Source organism: Drosophila mauritiana, chromosome 3R, assembly GCF_004382145.1.
Source record: "Drosophila mauritiana strain mau12 chromosome 3R, ASM438214v1, whole genome shotgun sequence".
NCBI lineage: Eukaryota > Metazoa > Arthropoda > Insecta > Diptera > Drosophilidae > Drosophila > Drosophila mauritiana.
Window position 1 is genome coordinate 18,036,162 of NC_046670.1, and position 19,648 is coordinate 18,055,809.

Genomic DNA, 19,648 nt, shown 5'->3' on the forward strand with positions numbered 1-19,648 from the left:
AACTACAATAACAACAACAGCAACAACAAGAACAGAGTTACTGCAACAAGAACAGCAACAACAACAGCTGCTAGTAGATATATATATATATAAAAAAAACCGTACATCATTTATGTAAAACTTACATACATTTTTTGTCGAGGCACCCAAGCAAAGTAATATTTTGCAACGTAGACTCTTAGGCGTCGCACACAAAAACAACCCAAGAACACAACAGCAACATCTCAACAGCAACATCTGCAACATCAGCAACATCTGCAACATCAGCAACCAGAGCAACATACAACATCCATCCGAAACCGCAAACATTCAACAATCCACCATCGCCACCACCACGAACCACATGAGCCTGAACAAGATCAAGAAGCGGGACGCGAGCGACTTATGACTGATGCGCTCCAAGGGCAACGTCGGCGTCGGCGTTGGGGTCAACGTCGGCGTCGCCGTTGGCAGCGGCAGCCGGTACAAGGTGACGGCCCGCTGTGTGCCCGAAGTGAGCATCACGTCGCCGACGACAGCAACCGGCTCCATCCAGCCCAAGCACTTTGCCCTGCTCCGCAGTCGCTCGCAACCTTCGCCGCCGACGTCTAACATCCTTTTCTCCACGCCAGGCGGGGCCACTCTGGTCGAAGAGGAGGATTTCAGCTTGGCCAGCGGCAGTGGTACCGCGGTTAAGAACGTGCTTCAGCGCCAGCTGGCCACCACAGTTCAGCAGGAGGATCCGGACCTGGAGCATTCCGCGCAGGAGCAGCACACCAAGTTGTCCGAGCCGGCGGAACCGCCCAATGAGCTAACGCCGTTGGTGGAGGAGCCCGGTTCTGTAGCGCCAACCACATCGAGCCAGCGTTATAGCCACAACTCCAAGACCACCCGCTCGTGGCCAGTCATCTACCGGAATCCACATCACTGCGACTACGAGGCCTTGTACGTGCAACAGCAGCAGCAGCAACAGCAGAGCTTCAAGCAGAACTGCTACTCGAATCAGTTTAAGCAGTCCATCGTCTACTCCAGCAGCAATGAGGAGTTGCCCGGCGGCGAGCCTGTAGCCTCGAGTTCCGCCGATAACCGCCAGACGACGTGCTACTACTTTGCACCCAGCCGGCACAACAGCATTTATGAGCACCCCTCCTCGGTGGTTGGAGGATCCCTGCAGTTCGATAATCCAACGACCACAGCAGCAGCGGCGGCGGCAGTCGAGAGCCTAAGGCGGAGCAACAGCATCTTGTTGCGCCAGAACAGCTGCGCCAAGGTCATTCAGCGTCGGGGCAGCGGTAGTGGTTCACCCAACTCACTGGGCTCCCAGATGGAGGGTTTGGGAATGGGCATGGGCGGTAGGGGAGGCGGCAGCGCCTGTTGCTCCAGCTGCTGCATGGGCCCGCCGCCGGTGCTCTTCCTGTTCGTCACTCTGCTGATGACCACAAGCGCCACAGCCATGCTGTGCGCCGCCATCATGACTGATCACTGGGAGCACGTCACATGGGACCGCAACAGCCTTGATCGCTACTCCAATCGATCGGGACTGCATCTGGAGTGGCTTCTCGACGACCAGGTGGCTATGCTCAAGCCGGACAAGAGGGGTGAGCCGAATAGCTTATATAACTAATAATTATAATCCTATACCGATAATACTGAATCCCGCGGTGCGTTTCTCCTCCCGCAGCAGATCATCGCTTTCGGCGCGACTCCGTATTCCTGGTGCCCATGCACGGCGGCATCTGGACACTGTGCATTGATCTGCCCATTCAGCAGCTGCAGGAACTGCGGCGCAATCCTAAGTTCCCACGCGGTGCTCCGCCGTGTGTTAACTACCTGGCCGGCTCAATGGAAAACGCACGTGGCGAGGAGCAGCGCAACGACTGGCAGCACAGTGAGTCACAGGTCACTCTGCAGCCGCATCTGAGTACGTATCCAGGGGCAGCCCGTTTGTTAATCCCAGTCCCAGATCCACATCCGCTCTTCTAACTTTCTGGGGAAAATCTCCCGTATTTATTGTGTACACTTTTTGCCTTCCTACTTAGTTTTTTCGTTTAATACAAAACATTATTTTATGTACGCACTTAGCACTAATTGTGATTGTAAACTTACAGACTTACAGAGAATTTTGGTAGAAAACAGCAAACAAATAGCATAAATATGTAGGTTCGAGGTATAGGACAGTTGAATGGTGTTTAATGCGTGTGGGTTGGTTTAAGTAGCCGATGAGTGTGGTGTATTTTAAGGGCTTGGTTGTGAGTGGGTGCTGGTGTGCCACTGGGCAACTGGAATGATTCCCCTAGACGGCGGCACGCTTGGCCGGCGAGCACAGGGCCTCAGCCTCCGAGCTGGGATCCTCCGGCTTCTTGCGCTTGATCAAATGTGTGATGTCTGTGGGCTTGGCCGAACTGCTGCTAATGGTCGATGAGGAGGCCGCCGCAGCACCTTTGGAGGATGACGACGAAGAGCTGGCGGCTCCATTGGCTGACGACGACGACGAGGAGGAGGCAGCAGCTGCATCGCCACTGCTCATTGGCTTGATGTAGCTATCCAGTGCAGCTCGCACCTCAGCAATGGTCTAAGAGAAGGAAATATTTTGTATAGATAATGTGAATATTAAGTTGCCCAGTATTTATTTACCTGGGCCTGCATCTCCTCGATTTCCTGTATCTTGGCCAAAATCTCCTGCTTAGTTTCCTCCAAGTCCAACATATTGTTTCTGTCACGCTCGCTAGGTTCGTCCTTGCCCTTAATCTCGGCGATTTCCTCCTCGATCAACACGCTTGATTGTCGCAGGGCAGTCGCTCCTTCCTTGTTGAGTTGCTGCATCAAATAGGTCAGTCCGATCTTGTAATGCAACTCGGCCAAAGCACGTCGGTTTCTTGTGGGCAGCTCCCCGTGGATCTTCAGTGCTTTCTCTACAATGTAAGATGTCCATTAGTTACAGTACCGATTACACAAAATGTCTCTCCGAACTCACCATAATCTTCGCGTGCCGCCTCTAGTATTCCGTTCTCAAACTCAATGTTAGCCAGCTCAGTCTGAACTTCAGCCAAGTAAGGGAGACCACTGAGCCCCTGTCGCGAGAATATTTGGGCAGCCGCCTCCAGAATTTCCCAGGCCAACTGCAGACTTCCGCTTACTCCTTCCTCTTCTTCTGGTTCCTCCTCCCCAGCAGCTGCTGCACCATTGGAACAACTAGCTGTGACTTCACCATTCGATGTGCTCGGTCGCTCGTCATCGTTGACGACAGCTCCGCCACCGCCATTGCTGCTGCTGACCTCATCCACGCCGGTCGGTACCTTCTTGGAGGGCTTTTCATCACTCTGAGCTTGCTCGGCTTCTCCGGTAGAGTCGGCCTCATCGGACCCCTCCTTGATAGTGTCCAGTTCCTTGCCGTTAGAGCTGCTTGCACCATTTTCGGCATCCTTGGCGTCTTTCTTTTCCTCCTTCTTAGCCGCTCCATCCTCGGCACTTTCTTCCTCGTCGTCGTCCACATCCTCGTCATCGTCATCGGCAGCCTCGTCAGGCACATCGATCACTTTGTTCTCGTCCAAGGCCATTGCAATTAATGCCTTTGCATAGCTGCATTGAAAGTAAAGGATTAGGCAGGGTTTCATACAAAGCAACAAATTTCTACAATTTATAAAATTAGGGAACTTTCAGTGCCCATGTTGCATCATACTCACAGCAATAGGGGCTGACCCAGCTCATCGGCCAGTTCCCCGTAGACTTCCTCGTACAGTTGGCACACCTGGCTCAGCTCGTCAGCTGCCTCGTCGTAGCTCTTGACCAGGAAGTTGCGCGATCCCTGGCTGAACAGCTCCTTGCCTTTAAGTATTTTCTCTGCGCGTTCCTGCTCTGCCTTTCCGCTTCCCTCAGTGGACACAGCCGGAGCATTGTCCGGCGTTGTATCAGCAGCAACGGGCTCCACAGCCACTGTCTTGCTTGGGGATGATACATCGGCAGCGGCCGTTGTGACAATTGCTTCGGCTTCAGCAGACATTTTAAGTAGTTAAATAAATAGCTGAAAAAATTGTAGGGAAAATAACGATTAATTAAGTTATAGAAGCAGCTTATGGTCTAGTTTTGAACTCTGTAGTGTTTACAAGCTTTAATTAATTTTATCTTCACCATCCTAACTGCTTTAAGTTTATGTATTATCCCCTCATTCCACACTCCAATATTCCTCGTAGGTTGAGCCCTAGACGTCACTTTCGATGTATGTAGAAGACCACAAATATTAATTTTGTTTTCCACAAATTCATATAAATTCTATTAATACGCACCAGCACGAGCTTTGGGCACCAGCCGACACATGATTCACCCAGATTCATTTCACTTGGCTTAAAATTTTAGCTCCAAGCCAGCGCACATTTCACAAGTCATTACCGCAAATCCCATTTGCAGCAGCTCAAAGATGTGGGTTCCAACCAATCCCCCGAGCACATCAGATGGAAAAACAATAGCAAAAGCCAGGGACCAACAATGGCCGGGAGCGGGAACATGGACAGGAACAATGAGTGTCCTTGTAGCGTCTATATAAAGTAATTACCACAGCAACTAACCGAGCTTGCATCTGGTTTTCTATATTGTCAATACTGGTCGGTCTCCCGCTCCCTGAAGATGAAACATGTCCGTGTCGAGAGATCCCTGCCAATGGCTGTTTAGCTAAGGACGGGAGACCGGGTTTGGGGGTTTCCAATATGGGTCAACGTGTGGCTTGTTTTGCCTCATCCTCTCCCGCCTGCGTTCTAAAAATGGCAATTGGCACTTTGGAACTTTTTGCTGTAGTTTGTATGGTGTTCCTGTGCAATCAAACACATCCACCCACATGCGATTTGATTGCCATGGTGCTATTGGGTAATTGGGCTTACAGTTGCCCAGTTTGTGAGCGGAAATTGGAGAACTGAGCTGGGCCACAATGAATTTGCAAATGCAATTAGGATAGACAAATTCATGAAAGTCTTCCCAGAGAAAAGGATGCATTTGTAGCACCATTTGTAATCCCAATCCTTTGCTAACACATAAACACATTTTCACAATGCTATGCTCTCGCTTATCATCCCTACACTCTGTACAAAGTCCAAGTTTCCAAGATAATCGAACATTTAGAAACCTTTTCTAATGAATCGGTAATCTGCGATAGGAATGCAAAACCTCTCCATATCCTGCTCATTGGTCTGCCTCATCATTCTGGGTAGTGCCGCCCTTGTGGGCGCCTTTGGCGTCTGCCAGCGCCAAATCAGCGCCATTTTAATCACAGGAGTGATGTACTTACTGGCGGGTAAGTGTGATTAAACCGAACTACTACTTTAGACTCTTAACCAATAAACAATTTACTACCCAACAGCGCTGTTTGCCCTCTTCACGCTCATGATCATTCACTTCAAGCGGCAGCAGGGACGTCCCATGCTGGACAGCGACTACGATGGCACGGTGGACGGAATAGTGGCGCGACCAGGAGGCGTGGCCATAATGGCCAAGCCGCTGCTGGGAGCGCGCATCTTCCTCACCTCGTGGAGCCTCGACTTGGGATGGGGCGGTGTGGTGCTCTGCGCCATCACCTCGGTACTGTGGATCCTGCTCTCCAAGATCATGCGGTACAACCCCTTCTCGGCGCTCATGATTTAGCTAAACGCCTTGCCGCTCGGCGTCTACGGAGCCAGCTACGGGAGTCTGGGCAGCTGTGAGAGCTACGGCAGCTACGGGAGCACCCACACCCACAGCGGCACCAGTAGTGGCGGCAGCTCCAGTTTCCTCCTGGCGGCGGTCTCGTCGACGCGGCAAGCAGAGCATCGGGGCAAAGGAAAATACATCCTGTAGGCGATGCCCCGCCCTGATCACACTCTCTAATAAACCGGATGGATATTGACCCTTACCCAACTTATTTGGGATAGAGGCTTCCGAGGGTTTTACAAATACAGTACTTGTACAACTTTTGGCTAAATTCGCCTTACTAAGGTTCATTTTTGCTATATTATACTACTTTGGCAAATCAATACCAAGACCATAAGTTTAACCCTTTGGAAGTGCACCTACTCATCCCTATGTAAACCCCATATTAGTTAGCTATGTATGTTGGAAATGTACCAAACTAAAAACTCAATTGCCTTGTTCTTTATATATACACACACAACTTATACAACTTAATCTTATACTTATTCTTATTGTACGGTGTACTTAACTTAACCCAATTGTAAATTCAATTTACACTCTCTATTTACAAGTAACCCTTTTTGTATACATTCGATTTGGCTCTAATTCTACACGCCTCTAAACACCCCACTAATCCTTGCTAAAATGTGAGACATTTATTTAGACGAGACGAGCGAAATGGGCATGGGAATTGGAATTCCAGGTGAGGCTTTGGCTTTAAAGTGCTTTCTAGTAACAGTTCGCCCGCATAGCTTTAACCCAACCCAAAAATAGTTAATTGAGTGCGGCAGTTGCTTAAATTAGAAAAACTGACTGGGGAGGGATGAGATACGACTAACACAAAATCAGGTAGAATTTAGAAAAGTTCTTGCGATATTCAAAAAACAGTTTGCTTGGCCCGTATGAAGACGCCTCAACCAAAGCTTAGCTATCCCGATCCATTGCCCTCCATCCAGTTGGTTTAGTAGAATTCTAGGGCTTGTCATGGAAGCATAATGAATTGTAGAACTTGGCGAGTACTTATTGAGCTCCAGGGGAACAGTTGTACGCGAAGCATAAAGTAATGAGATCATTTAGTGCTTTAGGACAAATGGTTTACAAAACGAATTGTACTTGTATAGAAGCCACCACAAACCAAACAAAATGCTAAAAGTATAAAAATGTATTTTTATGCATAAACGCTTTGCCTTAAAACAACAAAACAAACAAGAACAACATATTTAAATACAGAAAGATAATTTCTTTTAAAAAGTTTACAAGATGTGTTTTTATATTTCAATGGGGAATCGGTAAGTTCTAAGTATACCACGTTTTATTTACATTAAATTGAAACGTCCTTTGTTTATGAACCAATGTGGTCTATAAATAACCGACACACATTTATGAAATTCCATTTAGCAGTCAATTCTGTAAAAATTGTATTGCGAATTTCTGTCGGCCGGTAAGGTTCATTAACATTTGCGGAGCTGCTGTGGAAACAAATTAAGCAAACATGCAAACGAACTCGCAAAAAAATTGGCAAGAAAACTTGACACTTTCGCGAGCTTTTGCACGAGAAACGGAGACATCACGTAAAAGAGAACGATGCAGGACAATTAGCAGAGATAGGAAAAACAGCTGGCAAAAGGAAAATTCAAGGGAAAACACAACATGTGTGTGTTTTGTTTTCGCGCGCTCAAAGCAATTACAAAATTCACACACTGCGCGGCGGCCCAGCAACAAATTGCGATTACAAAACAACGTAAAAAGGTTCATTCACCTGTGTGCGTTGTGTCTGTTTCGTGGTTTTACGTGTTTATGCGTTAGACAAAGTCGTGAAAACATGAAATATTCTTAAATGTTAACTAAGTGAATATATAAGTACAAAATATTTTCGAAGGAGTAGTTTATAATTAACATGTTTACAAACAATAGTAGAAATTACTATTCATTTAGTAAATTACCAATGAATATTTGACTACACTTAATTTCCTTCAGGGCAAGGTCTAAGGTAAATTATTTAACCGCATTTATTTTGCATAAATGTACCCACAGCGTACTTTCAAAATGGTAGTTTTGTTTGAGCTCTTAATAACGTGATCAAAGCGAATGTCGCATAAACCCTTTGCAAAAAATAAGTGCGAGTGTATGCGGATTGCCCGCCATTCGCCCGCGCCAACAACCACAAACACACACAGACAACACACATACACCTACACTAACACCGGTAAAGCGCAATTGGCAAAATTTAGTTTCGCGCAAATACCAACGGCACGTTTCACATATTTATAGCGAAACAGACATTGCGACAATTAATTAATGTTTAGCACAAACAACGTAGTAACAACAGCAACAACACACAAACAACGGGCCAAAACGAAATTCGCAAATTCGCGTGTCGCTGTTTTGGCTGCGTTTGTGTGCGTGAGTGCCTGCATCGGCATTTAACTGTAAAAATCGAGCTTAAACTTACTTGATCCTCAATTATTTCTATTGCTTTCAAAGCAATGGACAGTAAAACCAATTGATTGTTGATAAATACAGCACTATAATCAATGTTAGACCATGTAAAACTCAATATTCGCCGATAAAAATTACAGATCCCGCGAAATGCTGAAAAATAGCGACAATGTGAACGCACTGGGGGCGCTTTAAAAAGCCGTCTGATACAATTAAAATACTGCAAAATATACTGAAAAATCGAGCTGGGAGCTGCCAACTCGGTTGATTGGACATATAATAGTGAGTTTCCTATCGACGACTCGATTACCAGAAATATCGCTTGGCTTGACCATTTCACTTCGAATTTCAAATCGAAGCAGAAACGTCGGTCCGCGGCGGAAACAGTCGTTAGCAGTTCCATTTCGTAGCGACATTAATTGGTAACCATTCGGACTCGAAGTGCAACACACAAAACTGGACTGTGCAGCGCGATTTATGATAGTATTCCATTCAGAAGGCGAAGTTCTGGGCGGTGGAACCACCCTCCGGCAATTGTTAAATATTTATACACACCACCAACGGAACGCACGCACTTACATATATTTCCCCATTGCGAGTGGCGCCAACATATGTAAAGTAGCGATAAGAAAACAACCCAGAAAAGGAAGGCACACTTATTGTAAGTGAATGTGCACTGTGTTACATGGTTATGGATATTTCGAAGTTGTATTGATTTTTGGGTTCTCCAAAGTTTTTTGCCGCCTTCGATGTGTTTTTGTCGCCTTTTGTTTTGTGCTTTTGCTTCCGTGTGTGTTCGTTCGCCTTGATTTTTCCATTCAACTGGGTTTGCGTCTTTATTCTCCTGTTTTTTACGTCCCCCTCCCCCTCATCAATTTGTGGGTGGGTTGGGCGCTTGAACCGCTGTTGATTCACCTGCCGTTTGTTTTTTCTCTTATTTTCGTTTTCAACTTCACGGGCAGCTGCGAAATCTCAGCTGCTCCAGCAAAAACAACAACAACAACAACCAAAACAAGAACAACAAAAGTCAGCTTTCGTTGGTGCAATAACCGGTTTTCAAGCTTTATCGTATTTCGAAACTGTGCTAATAGCTGGTGTTGTTTTTCGTTTGGCATATTTTGCCGCTTTGTTACCCACATAATTATAAACTTACTAATAGTAATGACTGTAAAAAGTGGCGATAATTTACAAATGCGGAGCACTTGCTAATTTATTGGATTTCAGTAGCAGCATTGGCAGGCAGTTTGATTTTGACGCAAAAACTTTTCCACTTAAAATGCCAGTTATTCGTTTTTTGTACAACATTTTTACCTGCCAACTGCAGTTGCATATGATGGATGCTTCCTCCTGCTCCTTTGTACTCGCACACTGAGAGAAATGCATGGTAATCTTCATTTTACCGAACTCAAACAAAAATAAAAACTTCATAATAATAATATTATAAAATTGTATAAGGAATGATTACCTATAAGAATTTAAAAACATAAAAACTTGATTTTCTGAATAGTATCTTCTTTCCTGAGTTCCTTGAACTGAAGCTTAGATTTCAGTGTAGCTAGCATAATTTCTCGTTGAGCCTTTCGGACATGCAGCAGGCAATTGCTATGTCCTGAAACAAGCCAAAAGCACTCGCTCCAAGGATAACAGGCTCGTCAGGCCACAAAATCGATTCTCCACGAAGCCCAATACCTTGGAGAAAACCCGACACGTGATGGCGCCTGGCTGGGAATTACGGAAAATGGAAAAAAAAGGGGCCACGGAATAAAGGAACAGGATGGCTTGGATTGGGCATGCCAATGGGAACTTTCAACTCGTTCTGGTCCTGCCCCTTTCACAACTTCTGGCGCAAACTGCGGCAAAATTTAAACGGGGAAAAAACATGCCGGATATAAGCTGTAAATTAAAGGGGACAACTCGGTCAGATATTTTTGGGGAACTAAGTTTAGAATCCAGGGTGCAGATGCATGTGTCAAACAACAAGCAGATACCGTATCTAAGATTATCTAAACTTCTTATTGGGGGTGATTTCCGGCTGAGAACGAGGATTACCTACCACACTTCTGAAGCGATTGCATCAGTATGGTTAGCGTTATTCTGTAGACCAGTCGCAGTAGTAAACAAATTGCTTTATAAGATAAGTAATCTCTAGTTTTATCAGGGATTACAATTGGAAAGTGGTAATCGCACAAAAATGCAATTATTTTTGAGAATTATATGCCCCCAACAGTTGTTTGCAGTATAACCATTGTTAGCCTCATTAATACACATTTTGTAGTTTTTTATTGAGACTTGACTTCTCCAGACCAAAACACACATTCATAGTATCACACATCATTGTTAATCTCTTCTTTCAAAAACTTTTTCTTTTTTAATACACCCCCCTGACTCTAAGGCCAAACTTTTTTAGGGAAACTTCGGCACTTAAACGCATCAAAAATTCCTTTTCAACTGGCGCCCGACAAAATCCCTAGGAATTCAATCACTTTCGCTTGGCAACCAAAAAATTTGCACAATTCTTCTTGTAAGTAGTGGGGAATGTGGTGTAGTTGGTGGTGCACAGATGCCTGAAACTAACTTTGAACTATGCATGCACATTGGGAAAATATTTTGTTTCTCCATTTTATATATTTTTCGCTTCGAGCTGGCGAGGAGCAGGCACACAGACTCCTGGCTGCCGTCTGGTTTGTTCCCAGGGGATGGGGTTGCATGAAGTTGTTCTGTCTGCGCTCCATCCACAACTGGCGGGTTTCCCAGGTCCTGCTCCGCCTGCTTCCCGGCGCCCAACATCCTTTGTTGTCTCGCTGGAAACGGAGATGGCGAACGGCGCTGCCGTTGGCTCTTTTATGACGCAGTTGGTCCGGGCAAGTTGAAGTTTGTTTGCTCGGCCGTGCCTGCAAAGGAGTTCATTCTTCTATAATGCATTAGCGAGCCACTGAAGAAGTTGTCTCAGTATAGTATGTCCATGTTTGTTTAAAGCCAATCGGGTACAATAAGTGGCTTCTCCTTCTATCCGCAAAGCCCGCAAAAATCCGAGCTCAACCGAAAAAGTTTCCGGCTCATTAAAACCAATTTGCCTGGGAACATTTATAGAACTTTATGCCTTTGATGAAAAGCAACCATTTGGCGCTAGACCAGCCGCATGAAAATAAATAACATTTTGCCAATTTCCAATTAATCAGTAAAGTCAACAGCAGCAAAGGTTCATTGAATTTGCAGCTGTTTGGGGTTTTGGCGGGCTGGGGATTTCGGTAAATGGTTTGGAATTAGAAGGGGGGTATATCTGTGGCTTAAGGTTTCTCTCCAAGCACGCTCCGCTTCCAATGATTAGTCAGCCGAGTGATATGACTAAGCGAACCACCAAAGCGTTTGGCCACCACGCGAGACGGAATGAAATTCAAATTAAAACTAGAAGTCGGAGAGGTGAGGTTGGTTGGCTGGGGACTGACAGCCAATCGGTCACTTAACCCGCCGCAAGGTCTTGTACAGTGGGGGCTCCTTGTAATGGACGTTCTGTCCGGGGACAATTTCACTTACTCCTTACATATACGACGATAGAAAGTCTTTGCACTTGAGCACTTAACGAAGACTGTCTTGGCAATTATATTTTTTATTAGAAGGAAAGAAAGAAATTCCACTTTCAAGAGCTTCTACTGTAAGTGAACAACCATGGCACCTGACAAACCGAGAAGTCCGTCAGTGGGCAGCCATTTGACACCGAACAGTGCCATATTATCTGGAGCTAGCTGGAGGTGGAGAGCAGATTTCACGGGTGGCCAGGGGCTGGGATGTGGGCGGGGTATCTGGGGCGGACAAAGTGGCTCGTTGGTTGCTCAATTGCGCTGCGGGACAGTCGAGAAGTTGGTGTTTGCCTCTTTGTTTGCCACAGTTCTTTGGCCCGGGACTTGACTCCGTTTGAATTGTCTTTGTTGCCATCAACATTTAATTTAATATGTGAGTTGAGTGCCCCGAAAGTCCGTCCATCGTTCCTTTCCGTCCTACATCAACTGGTTACTGGTTTTCTAGATTTGCATAGAGTGACAGCGCCCAGGAGTTGTAGATTCCACTCATTTGTATGCTTGGCAACAAGTCTTCGGCAGAGGCCAAACCCAAGACCCATCCGCCGCCAGACAGACTTAGTTGAGGCTTCCCATTTAATTTATTCATGCAGGATTAGTCGTATATAAGTCCTACATAAACCGACGACAGCTGTCGCTACCTGGCCAACAAGCAAAGACTTCAATTCAATTTATGCAAATTATCTTGTGGGCTTGCCAAATGTGTGTGGAGTTTGTTAGGCGGCATCGAATTTTCCGCCAGATGTTTGCGAAATCCAACAAAAAATCAACCAATTAGTCGAGTGGCATGGGAATGGCTTTTCTTCGCCGTAATTATATGGCTTTAAAAACAATCATACTAAATGTTTTGTATGAGGGTGGTTTGATACTATAGCTAGCAAGTCCGATAGGTAATTTACCCTTTATACCATACATAAGACCCGGCACTCCTTTGATATTGCTTCTCTAGGCCCGAATTATTTCGCCTTGCCCCAGTTTTAGTTTATTGTATTCGGCTAGTGGCAAGTTCCTCAAGTATAGTTTTTCGTGGCTGAAAAGCGGGCCAAGTGGCGCGACCCGAAAAGCGGAAAAACAAGAGGAAAACATGCAAGCGGAAATGCAGTGGGGGAAAACTGGGTGGGTTTTGGGTGCTCTTAGCTCCTTTGGCATTGGCGTTAAGTGTGAATGCACATGGAAGGCACACGGAACAAAGGATGTTTCTCAACTTCTGACACACATGCAATCCCCCAAAGGGATCTTAACTTTCCATTTCATCGCGCCGTCAATTGAATGGCACTGGAATAGATTCGCATTCGCATACGGATGGGGAGATCTCGAACTGAATCTGTGGTATGAGACCCCATTAATGCAAATTGTTGCAACAGGAAATGAGGCGTACCACGCACAGTCACAATGTTGAACACGCCAATTAGGTGGCAATTTATAAGAAATGTTTCGAAAACCGGGAAGAGAGACTCCTCAACTCCTCCTTTGTTTCCCCACATGCATATCGCTTCATATTCACGACGCCATTTTCGAGGTGAAGGAACTCTTTAGTGATTGTTTTCGTGCGGTTTACATAATGCAAAACATTTTAATTGCCAGATTTTAATGAAGCCCCAGGCCGTGTTGGGCCCACTTTAGCACAATGGAGGGTCTTTTTTGTCCTGGGTGCTGGTCTAATGCATTATTTATGCAGCTGACGGCTTGTCCAATGAGTCAACACATGGTCAAATATTGGGGGAAAAGCTTTTCAGCTAAATGCATAGAACTCTGGAACTTTGGAACTCTGTGTTGGGGAACCCCGTCCATTTTGCTTAATGCATTTGCTACTTAATATTTTATTTTTATAAGAGGAATTGCAAATGAGGAAATGAAAATTAAGCATGCATTTCTTATCCAAGATTGCCTTTACTGCGGTTGAATCAGCACTTGCCTCGTGCCTGTGGTTTGTGCAACCGGTTTTCTTTCCATACGGAAGAATCAACTAATCTAAAGTCTTAGAAGACGTAAGCTACACAACTTATACGTTAAGGAGGGAACTCGCTACAAAAGCAAGATACTTAAGTGGGTCGCTCGAAATGATTGAAATATTTGGGAGCTCGTAATCAAGCAGACAGCTCTATTTAATCTACAGCTCAACGACGGCCTTCAACTTTCTTTCGAAGAAACACGCAATGAATGCAACAAATTTTCACTTTCGTGTCTCTGCTTTTATAGCTTCTTGTTGTTTGTTGTCTGGCCCAAACAGAAGCACACAAAACGGCTTTGAGCAGCTGCACTTGACTTGTGCTGCTAAGGCTTTTTCTTTGACTGCGGCTTTGGCCCACCGACTGCACCTTGAGATTCCACAATATGCAGCACATAGCACACGGCACATAATCTGCAGACAACTCGCTTTCAACATGCCTCAAGTGCATCCAGCCTCTGAATGTCACGGGTGTGTTTGCATTTGCTTGGAACCCAACGAAGTCTTGTTTGCATTGGGTTTTAGCACTTCTCCCTCGTAAATCCACACACATTTTAAGTATGCACAAAAGAATCTCGAAGCGGAGCAGAGAAACCAATCTGCACATCTAATTAACCCAGTGTGTAAACAAGAATTCCGCGCATCTGATTAGCTCAGAAAATTTAGCTGATTTAGAAGGCGACGGGAAATGCATTTCAAAATGAGTTTTTCCCAAATGAGTTTTTCAAGCGAGAAATTTGCCCAGACTTTTTTGTTTTGACGGGCGGCAGCTATAAATACGGACCAACACAACTATTTTTGGTTGGAGGAAGCGCAAATGGTTTATTTTGGTTTTGGGGCATAAACAAAGTTCGAAAGACTCACGAGATCTGCGCCACATCCCATAATATTTACTCAGTTGTTTTTAATACACTACGGATCGCCCCACCCAGATCTTGCACAATGATCTCACAGCACCACGTTACAATTTCCCCATTTCCACGCTTGATTAGTTTCAAGTGTTGAAAATTTCGATGGTCCCGAAATCCAATTAAAAATCGAAAAGTGTCGATTGATTGCGGCACAGGCCTCAGAGAATTGTTTGTTGATTTTGGGGGAGTGTCACTGCAATTAAAGATTATAAAAATAATATAAATGGTAAAAAAAACGGGTCCTACGGACATCTTACATAAGTTTACTTCTTAATCCAGCGATTTTCCATCTCTATATAACCTATACATATTCTCGGCACGTGCCGTCAGGTGGACAAAAGCCAGATCTTAAATAATTTGTGAGCACCCACAATGGGCACTCATAAGGGAAAAAGCTGAGGGAATTGAGGATCCAGTAAGTCACAGTCAGATGCCCTTTGTGTGTCAAGTGATGACGACTCTGATTGACGTGGATGAGTAGATCTGGAGGAGCTGGCGTAAAGAAATTGGAGCAATTGCAGATGGGAACTACAAAACGCTTGTGGCTGAGCTTCAATGTTGGCTCTTGCGGTGCAGTTGTAATCTCTTTGGCTGCACATTTAATCGCAAGCTGCACATTGTTGCGGCCAAATTGAATTGTTTTGTGGCGATGTGAAGGTGGGCTTTTCAATCAATCGTATTGATTGCCCTGGACCGGCATCGGAGTGCACACAGCTGGCTGCGCCTCAATGCATCCACAGAAAGATATATCTATATAACCACATGGGCACTCAGCTATCCATCCCTTTCGTCCAGCGATCGACTTTGTCTCGCGGCTCTGATTTTTCAATTCATTTGATTTGTATCTGGGAGATGTGGATATGGTAATGGAAAATCTCCCACTCCTGCACTTAATGGTTATGTGGGTTAATTTGATTTTAATGCCTTGCCACAAGGAATGCGGGTGTGGTGGCAATCAGATCGGTGCACAGCAATTGCCAAGAAATCGCGCATCTTGTGGCCATCAGAAATTGAATTACATTACTCGCTGATTGATTCGTGAGTACAGTTCAAGTTCGTCGAAACTCGAACAATTGGTTCAGGGTTCATGCGATTTTTGCGTGCCTTTAAGTGCCGTTTATGAGAAGCGCATAGAGAGGCGTTCCGTCCCACACTATTCACCGTTAATCGACATAGTTTTTAATGGACCACTCATTTGTCACTTGAAGTACTTATGGATGAAATTAAAGTGGCTGATTGTGTGTTTTCTTTTTATTTATATCTTTGAAGCATTTGTGAAAATTTCAGCAACAACAAGGGGATCTCTTGAATAATTGCCCCCATCAACGAAACTACTTTCCGTGCCCACTTGTTTGTTGTTTTTTATCATTTATACAAATCGTTTTGTGTACAGCGTCTAAGGAAAAGCATCGCTACGCCAATTGCTGCTGAAGATTAGCATTTATTGTGTTTGCAATCCATTGTAATCTCGCCGAGATGAAGGCTGCCTTGGCGTTGCATTGTCTACGAGAATGGATCAGGTAGTTAAATGCCCTAACACGGCAATTAAAAGTCGTCTGCTATAGCGGTGGAGAGTTAGATACATAATTGTACAGCAGACCTTGGTGTGTTTCTCGCCGGCAAACTTCGCTTTATTTTACCCCTATGTGATATCATCTTTCCGTTGAAACCGAACTTGAAGCTGTCAGAATCCGAAAACCCAACATCTGCTGGAGTTGCAGGTCGCCCCAGGCAGTTGGTTTGTCCATTCATTAATCATCAACACACCAGTGATGCCAGTTATTTAATTCATGCTAAAGGTATATGATATAAATTTATATATTAATAAATGTTCTGATAAATCAAGTCCCTAAGTATTGCTATCGATTTCAAAAATGATATTCTTGAAGGCAAAGGAGCTCGGTACATAAGTTAATCCATAAACACTCTCAAATTGGTTCAGCAAAGAACCAAATTGGCATCTCTGGTTCAGCACACATGCGGAGAGCCCTGCTAAAACCTATGTCATTTGAAGCCCGAAGGAAGGATGGGATTTCTGTGTCCGCATCAGTTCAGTGTCTACTGCATTCGCAATGAGCTGGGTGAAAGCCCATTCACAGGGTTGGATTTCTCCTCTGACATCCTGCTCCTGATGAGCGAAGGGTTTTGTGTGGCCAGGGAAAGGATGCAGGGCCTGCGGCCACTAAAAAGCACATCCCGTCATTAGGAGTAGGCGGTTGAAAGGAGGGAGTAATGCCAGTTATGCGGCTGCCTCTGCAATTTGCTTGTAATTCTTTCGTGTTTGCCCTGTCCCATTTAATTGCATAATTTATTGATAATTAAATGAAGCTCTAAATTAAACTCTCTTTGCAGGGTCGGCGGCTGGATTCGTTTGGAGTGACTCGACTCCCACAACAATTGCCACTGATGAGGTGAACGAACTGGTCAGCATCTCAGCATCCATTTTTTAGCCCCTCCATCTCTGGCAATTAAGAGAACCCTAATTGGAGGGCGACAACTGCTGGCGAGGAGGAGGGAGCAACTCGACTAAAGATGCCGTCGCTGCGCCAGAAGGTCACCACTTACTTCCGCCAGTTGAGCTTCATCGCGGAGCCTCGCGAGGGTCGCCGGCGGGCCAGCGAGCACGAGGATGATGATGGTAGCTTCATAACCAAATATCTGGAGGGGTAAGTAAATAGAAACTAGAAGCCAGCGAGAGTTGCTAAAATATTTACCCGACCACCTTCACCGACAGCCGAATGCAGCGACAGTTTGTGGAGGGTCCGGAGATTTACAATGGCCAGGATCCCACTGAGATGCCCGTTCTCAAGTTGGATGCATACGAAGCTGGAAATTGCTCCATTACAGCCGCCTGCACAGGTCCTGACGAGGGACTCACCGGCATAAAGCGATCCAAACTGCATTTGAGCACCAGCTTCGCAGATGACATTGACTTCATAGATACGCAGCAGGAGAACGATGATTGCTATGGAGTCAGGAAGAGTACACCGCCAGTTCAGGTGGCCACACAGAACTCAACCCGACTTACTAGCAAATTCGGACGCCCGCCGGCAGGACCTCGCAGACAGAGCAGTGCAGAGCAGCCATCCGGATCTGCTTCCGTGTCGGGAATGCGTTCCCGCAAGAATTCCAAGAGCAGCATAGCCAATCTGGCCGCTGCGTCTGCTGGCACGGATGCTGGAAAAGCCAACAGCGATCAGAACAATAGAAATGTGTTAAATGCAAAGACTGAGGTCTCGACGGATGGGGATCCCAACTTGGAGCGGGAACGTCTGCTCCGCGAAGCTGTAAGCAACCAGGGTGGCTCTGCTCCTGCAGCTTTGATCGCTGGCGTGGAGAACTGGCGCATGGAGTGCGACTTCGCATATGGTATATCGGTGTCCCTCTACGAGACCAACATGCTGACTAAGGAACCCATGGGCAATCCCATCGCCGACTGCTACGGAATGGTAGTGCGCGGAGACTCAGCTGCCATGGCCATGGCAGATGGTGTCAACTGGGGTGATGGCGCTCGTCTGGCCGCCCGTTCAGCTGTTCACGGTTGTCTGGACTATCTGGACCGGGCGGTCTTCGGACAGGCGCTGGAGTGCAGAGCCACCACAACCCAGGAGGTTTTTGTGAGTTTGCTGCGTAGTCTTTGGGAGGGACACGGTTGTATCCTTGAAGTTGGAGGAGCCCTATCTACTCTGACCATAGCCGTGGTGCTGCCGCTGGACGGAGCGCCAGGGAAATATGTCGTGTGCTCTTGTAATGTTGGCGATTCCCTGGGTTATGTGTACTCCAAGAAGCACGGTGTACGGGAACTAACACAGGCCTCCCACGACATCAGTTCCATGCGGGACATGCGCGATGCGTTGGGTGCCCTTGGACCGGCGGATGGCAACAAGCCGGAGCTGAGCAATCTAACATTCTCGATGACCTGCATTGAAAGTGGAGACATAGTCTTTTTAACCTCGGATGGAATCAGCGATAACTTCGATCCAGTTGTGGGCAAGTTTGCCGAAGCCTGGACACCGGATGTTAAGCTTCAGACGTCGGTGCATGGCAAGCCCGCCAACTTGGCACCCAAACGGCAGAACAAGAGCGCATCCGCCATCTATGCCCGTCTGCATCCTTCGACTCCACCCACGCGGCCAGCTCGTCAGTCCAAGGCAGGAAGTCCGCCTAATAATGCGCCAAGTCGACCAAAGTATATGCGCTCTCAAACGCTCATTGAACCACGCCAGGGATTGGTATCAGCTCCACCGCCATCGGTGGTGCCCCAACGCATTCCAAAGTCCATCTCAGGACTGCCCCTTGTTACCGGTCCCCAGCGGCATGCTCTTACCCTCTACCGCTTGGAGGATCTGCTCAGCTATGGCATCAACGGCACGTTTTCGCCATGCGTATCGGCCCGCAGGCTCTGCCACTTGCTCATCGATTTTGTAAGGATGATAACGTCAGCCAGGAGGAAGACTCTGGAGCAAAGGGAACTATTCTACAAACTCTCTACGGGACCAGATGGCGCCAAGCGCGAGGTGCAACTGAACCGCATGCAGCATCGCGCGGCCAGGAAGCGTGTGGTGGACAGCAGCGCCTTTGTAGCATTGCCCGGGAAACTGGACCATGCCACTGTGATGGCCTACACGGTGGGCGGCGGAGAGGAGCACAATAATGGAAATGAAAACGGCGATGGGGTAGCTATTTCGCCTGTACTGCAATCCACGGAGTTTAAGGAGACGAATTTCTAAACTGGATGAAACGCTAGACTGCCGACTAAGCTTTTTATACATTTTTCTCACGCATCTCCGGCATGGGTAGTTCTATCTCAAAAGTAAAAACAATTCTCTTTAGGGCCTTGAATAAACTGGAATAATATTATGTTTTTGTTTTTTAATTATATATTTATGCAAAAATGCCAATTAATTTAAAATTGTAATAGACCTGCATAATATTGTTTAATTATTTGCCAAATACTTTGTTTAATTTTCTAACATTTATTTTTCTTATTTCTGTACAAGTTTATTAATTAAATAGTTTATATCTAAGCCCATAAAAAGGTTAACTACTCGTAAATATTTAATGACCCTTCAGAAAATCGTTAACATCTTTGATCAAGAAATGCCCAATTGGAATCATATATATATATATATTTACATAAGCAT

General features: G+C 45.9%; 3 protein-coding genes across 4 annotated transcripts; 2 read left to right on the forward strand and 1 right to left on the reverse strand.

Moving 5' to 3' along the window:
* Positions 1-48: 48 nt before the first annotated feature.
* LOC117143518 lies at positions 49-5,629 on the forward strand. Its single transcript, XM_033308240.1, has 4 exons — positions 49-1,577; positions 1,661-1,900; positions 5,123-5,260; positions 5,327-5,629. Exons 1-4 carry the CDS (start codon positions 392-394, stop codon positions 5,605-5,607), a joined length of 1,845 nt encoding a protein of 614 aa, XP_033164131.1. The 5' UTR covers positions 49-391; the 3' UTR covers positions 5,608-5,629.
* LOC117143519 (protein NASP homolog) lies at positions 1,960-8,254 on the reverse strand. Its single transcript, XM_033308241.1, has 5 exons — positions 8,084-8,254; positions 3,663-4,000; positions 2,954-3,558; positions 2,614-2,891; positions 1,960-2,551 (listed from the first exon to the last, which is right to left on the reverse strand). Exons 2-5 carry the CDS (start codon positions 3,977-3,979, stop codon positions 2,273-2,275), a joined length of 1,479 nt encoding a protein of 492 aa, XP_033164132.1. The 5' UTR covers positions 3,980-4,000; positions 8,084-8,254; the 3' UTR covers positions 1,960-2,272.
* Positions 8,255-8,402: 148 nt separating this feature from the next.
* LOC117142844 (PP2C-like domain-containing protein CG9801) lies at positions 8,403-19,438 on the forward strand. Of its 2 annotated transcripts, none has more exons than XM_033307077.1 (3): positions 8,403-8,731; positions 16,857-17,170; positions 17,239-19,438. In XM_033307077.1, the coding sequence occupies exons 2-3, from the start codon at positions 17,037-17,039 to the stop codon at positions 19,232-19,234; spliced, it is 2,130 nt and encodes a 709-aa protein (XP_033162968.1). In that variant the 5' UTR covers positions 8,403-8,731; positions 16,857-17,036; the 3' UTR covers positions 19,235-19,438. The 2 variants fall into 2 exon arrangements, with proteins under 2 accessions (XP_033162968.1, XP_033162969.1); XM_033307078.1 differs by lacking the exon at positions 8,403-8,731 and adding an exon at positions 10,469-10,591.
* Positions 19,439-19,648: the final 210 nt, after the last annotated feature.

Coding starts and splice junctions, on each gene's coding strand:
- LOC117142844 (XM_033307077.1), top strand. CDS start 17,037: ATGCCGTCGCTGCGCCAGAAGGTCACCACTTACTTCCGCCAGTTGAGC. Junction 17,171..17,238: donor ATAACCAAATATCTGGAGGG/GTAAGTAAATAG, acceptor CTTCACCGACAG/CCGAATGCAGCGACAGTTTG.
- LOC117143518 (XM_033308240.1), top strand. CDS start 392: ATGCGCTCCAAGGGCAACGTCGGCGTCGGCGTTGGGGTCAACGTCGGC. Junction 1,901..5,122: donor CACTCTGCAGCCGCATCTGA/GTACGTATCCAG, acceptor AATCTGCGATAG/GAATGCAAAACCTCTCCATA. Junction 5,261..5,326: donor AGTGATGTACTTACTGGCGG/GTAAGTGTGATT, acceptor ACTACCCAACAG/CGCTGTTTGCCCTCTTCACG.
- LOC117143519 (XM_033308241.1), bottom strand. CDS start 3,979: ATGTCTGCTGAAGCCGAAGCAATTGTCACAACGGCCGCTGCCGATGTA. Junction 3,559..3,662: donor CTGGGTCAGCCCCTATTGCT/GTGAGTATGATG, acceptor CTTTCAATGCAG/CTATGCAAAGGCATTAATTG. Junction 2,552..2,613: donor TCGAGGAGATGCAGGCCCAG/GTAAATAAATAC, acceptor TCCTTCTCTTAG/ACCATTGCTGAGGTGCGAGC.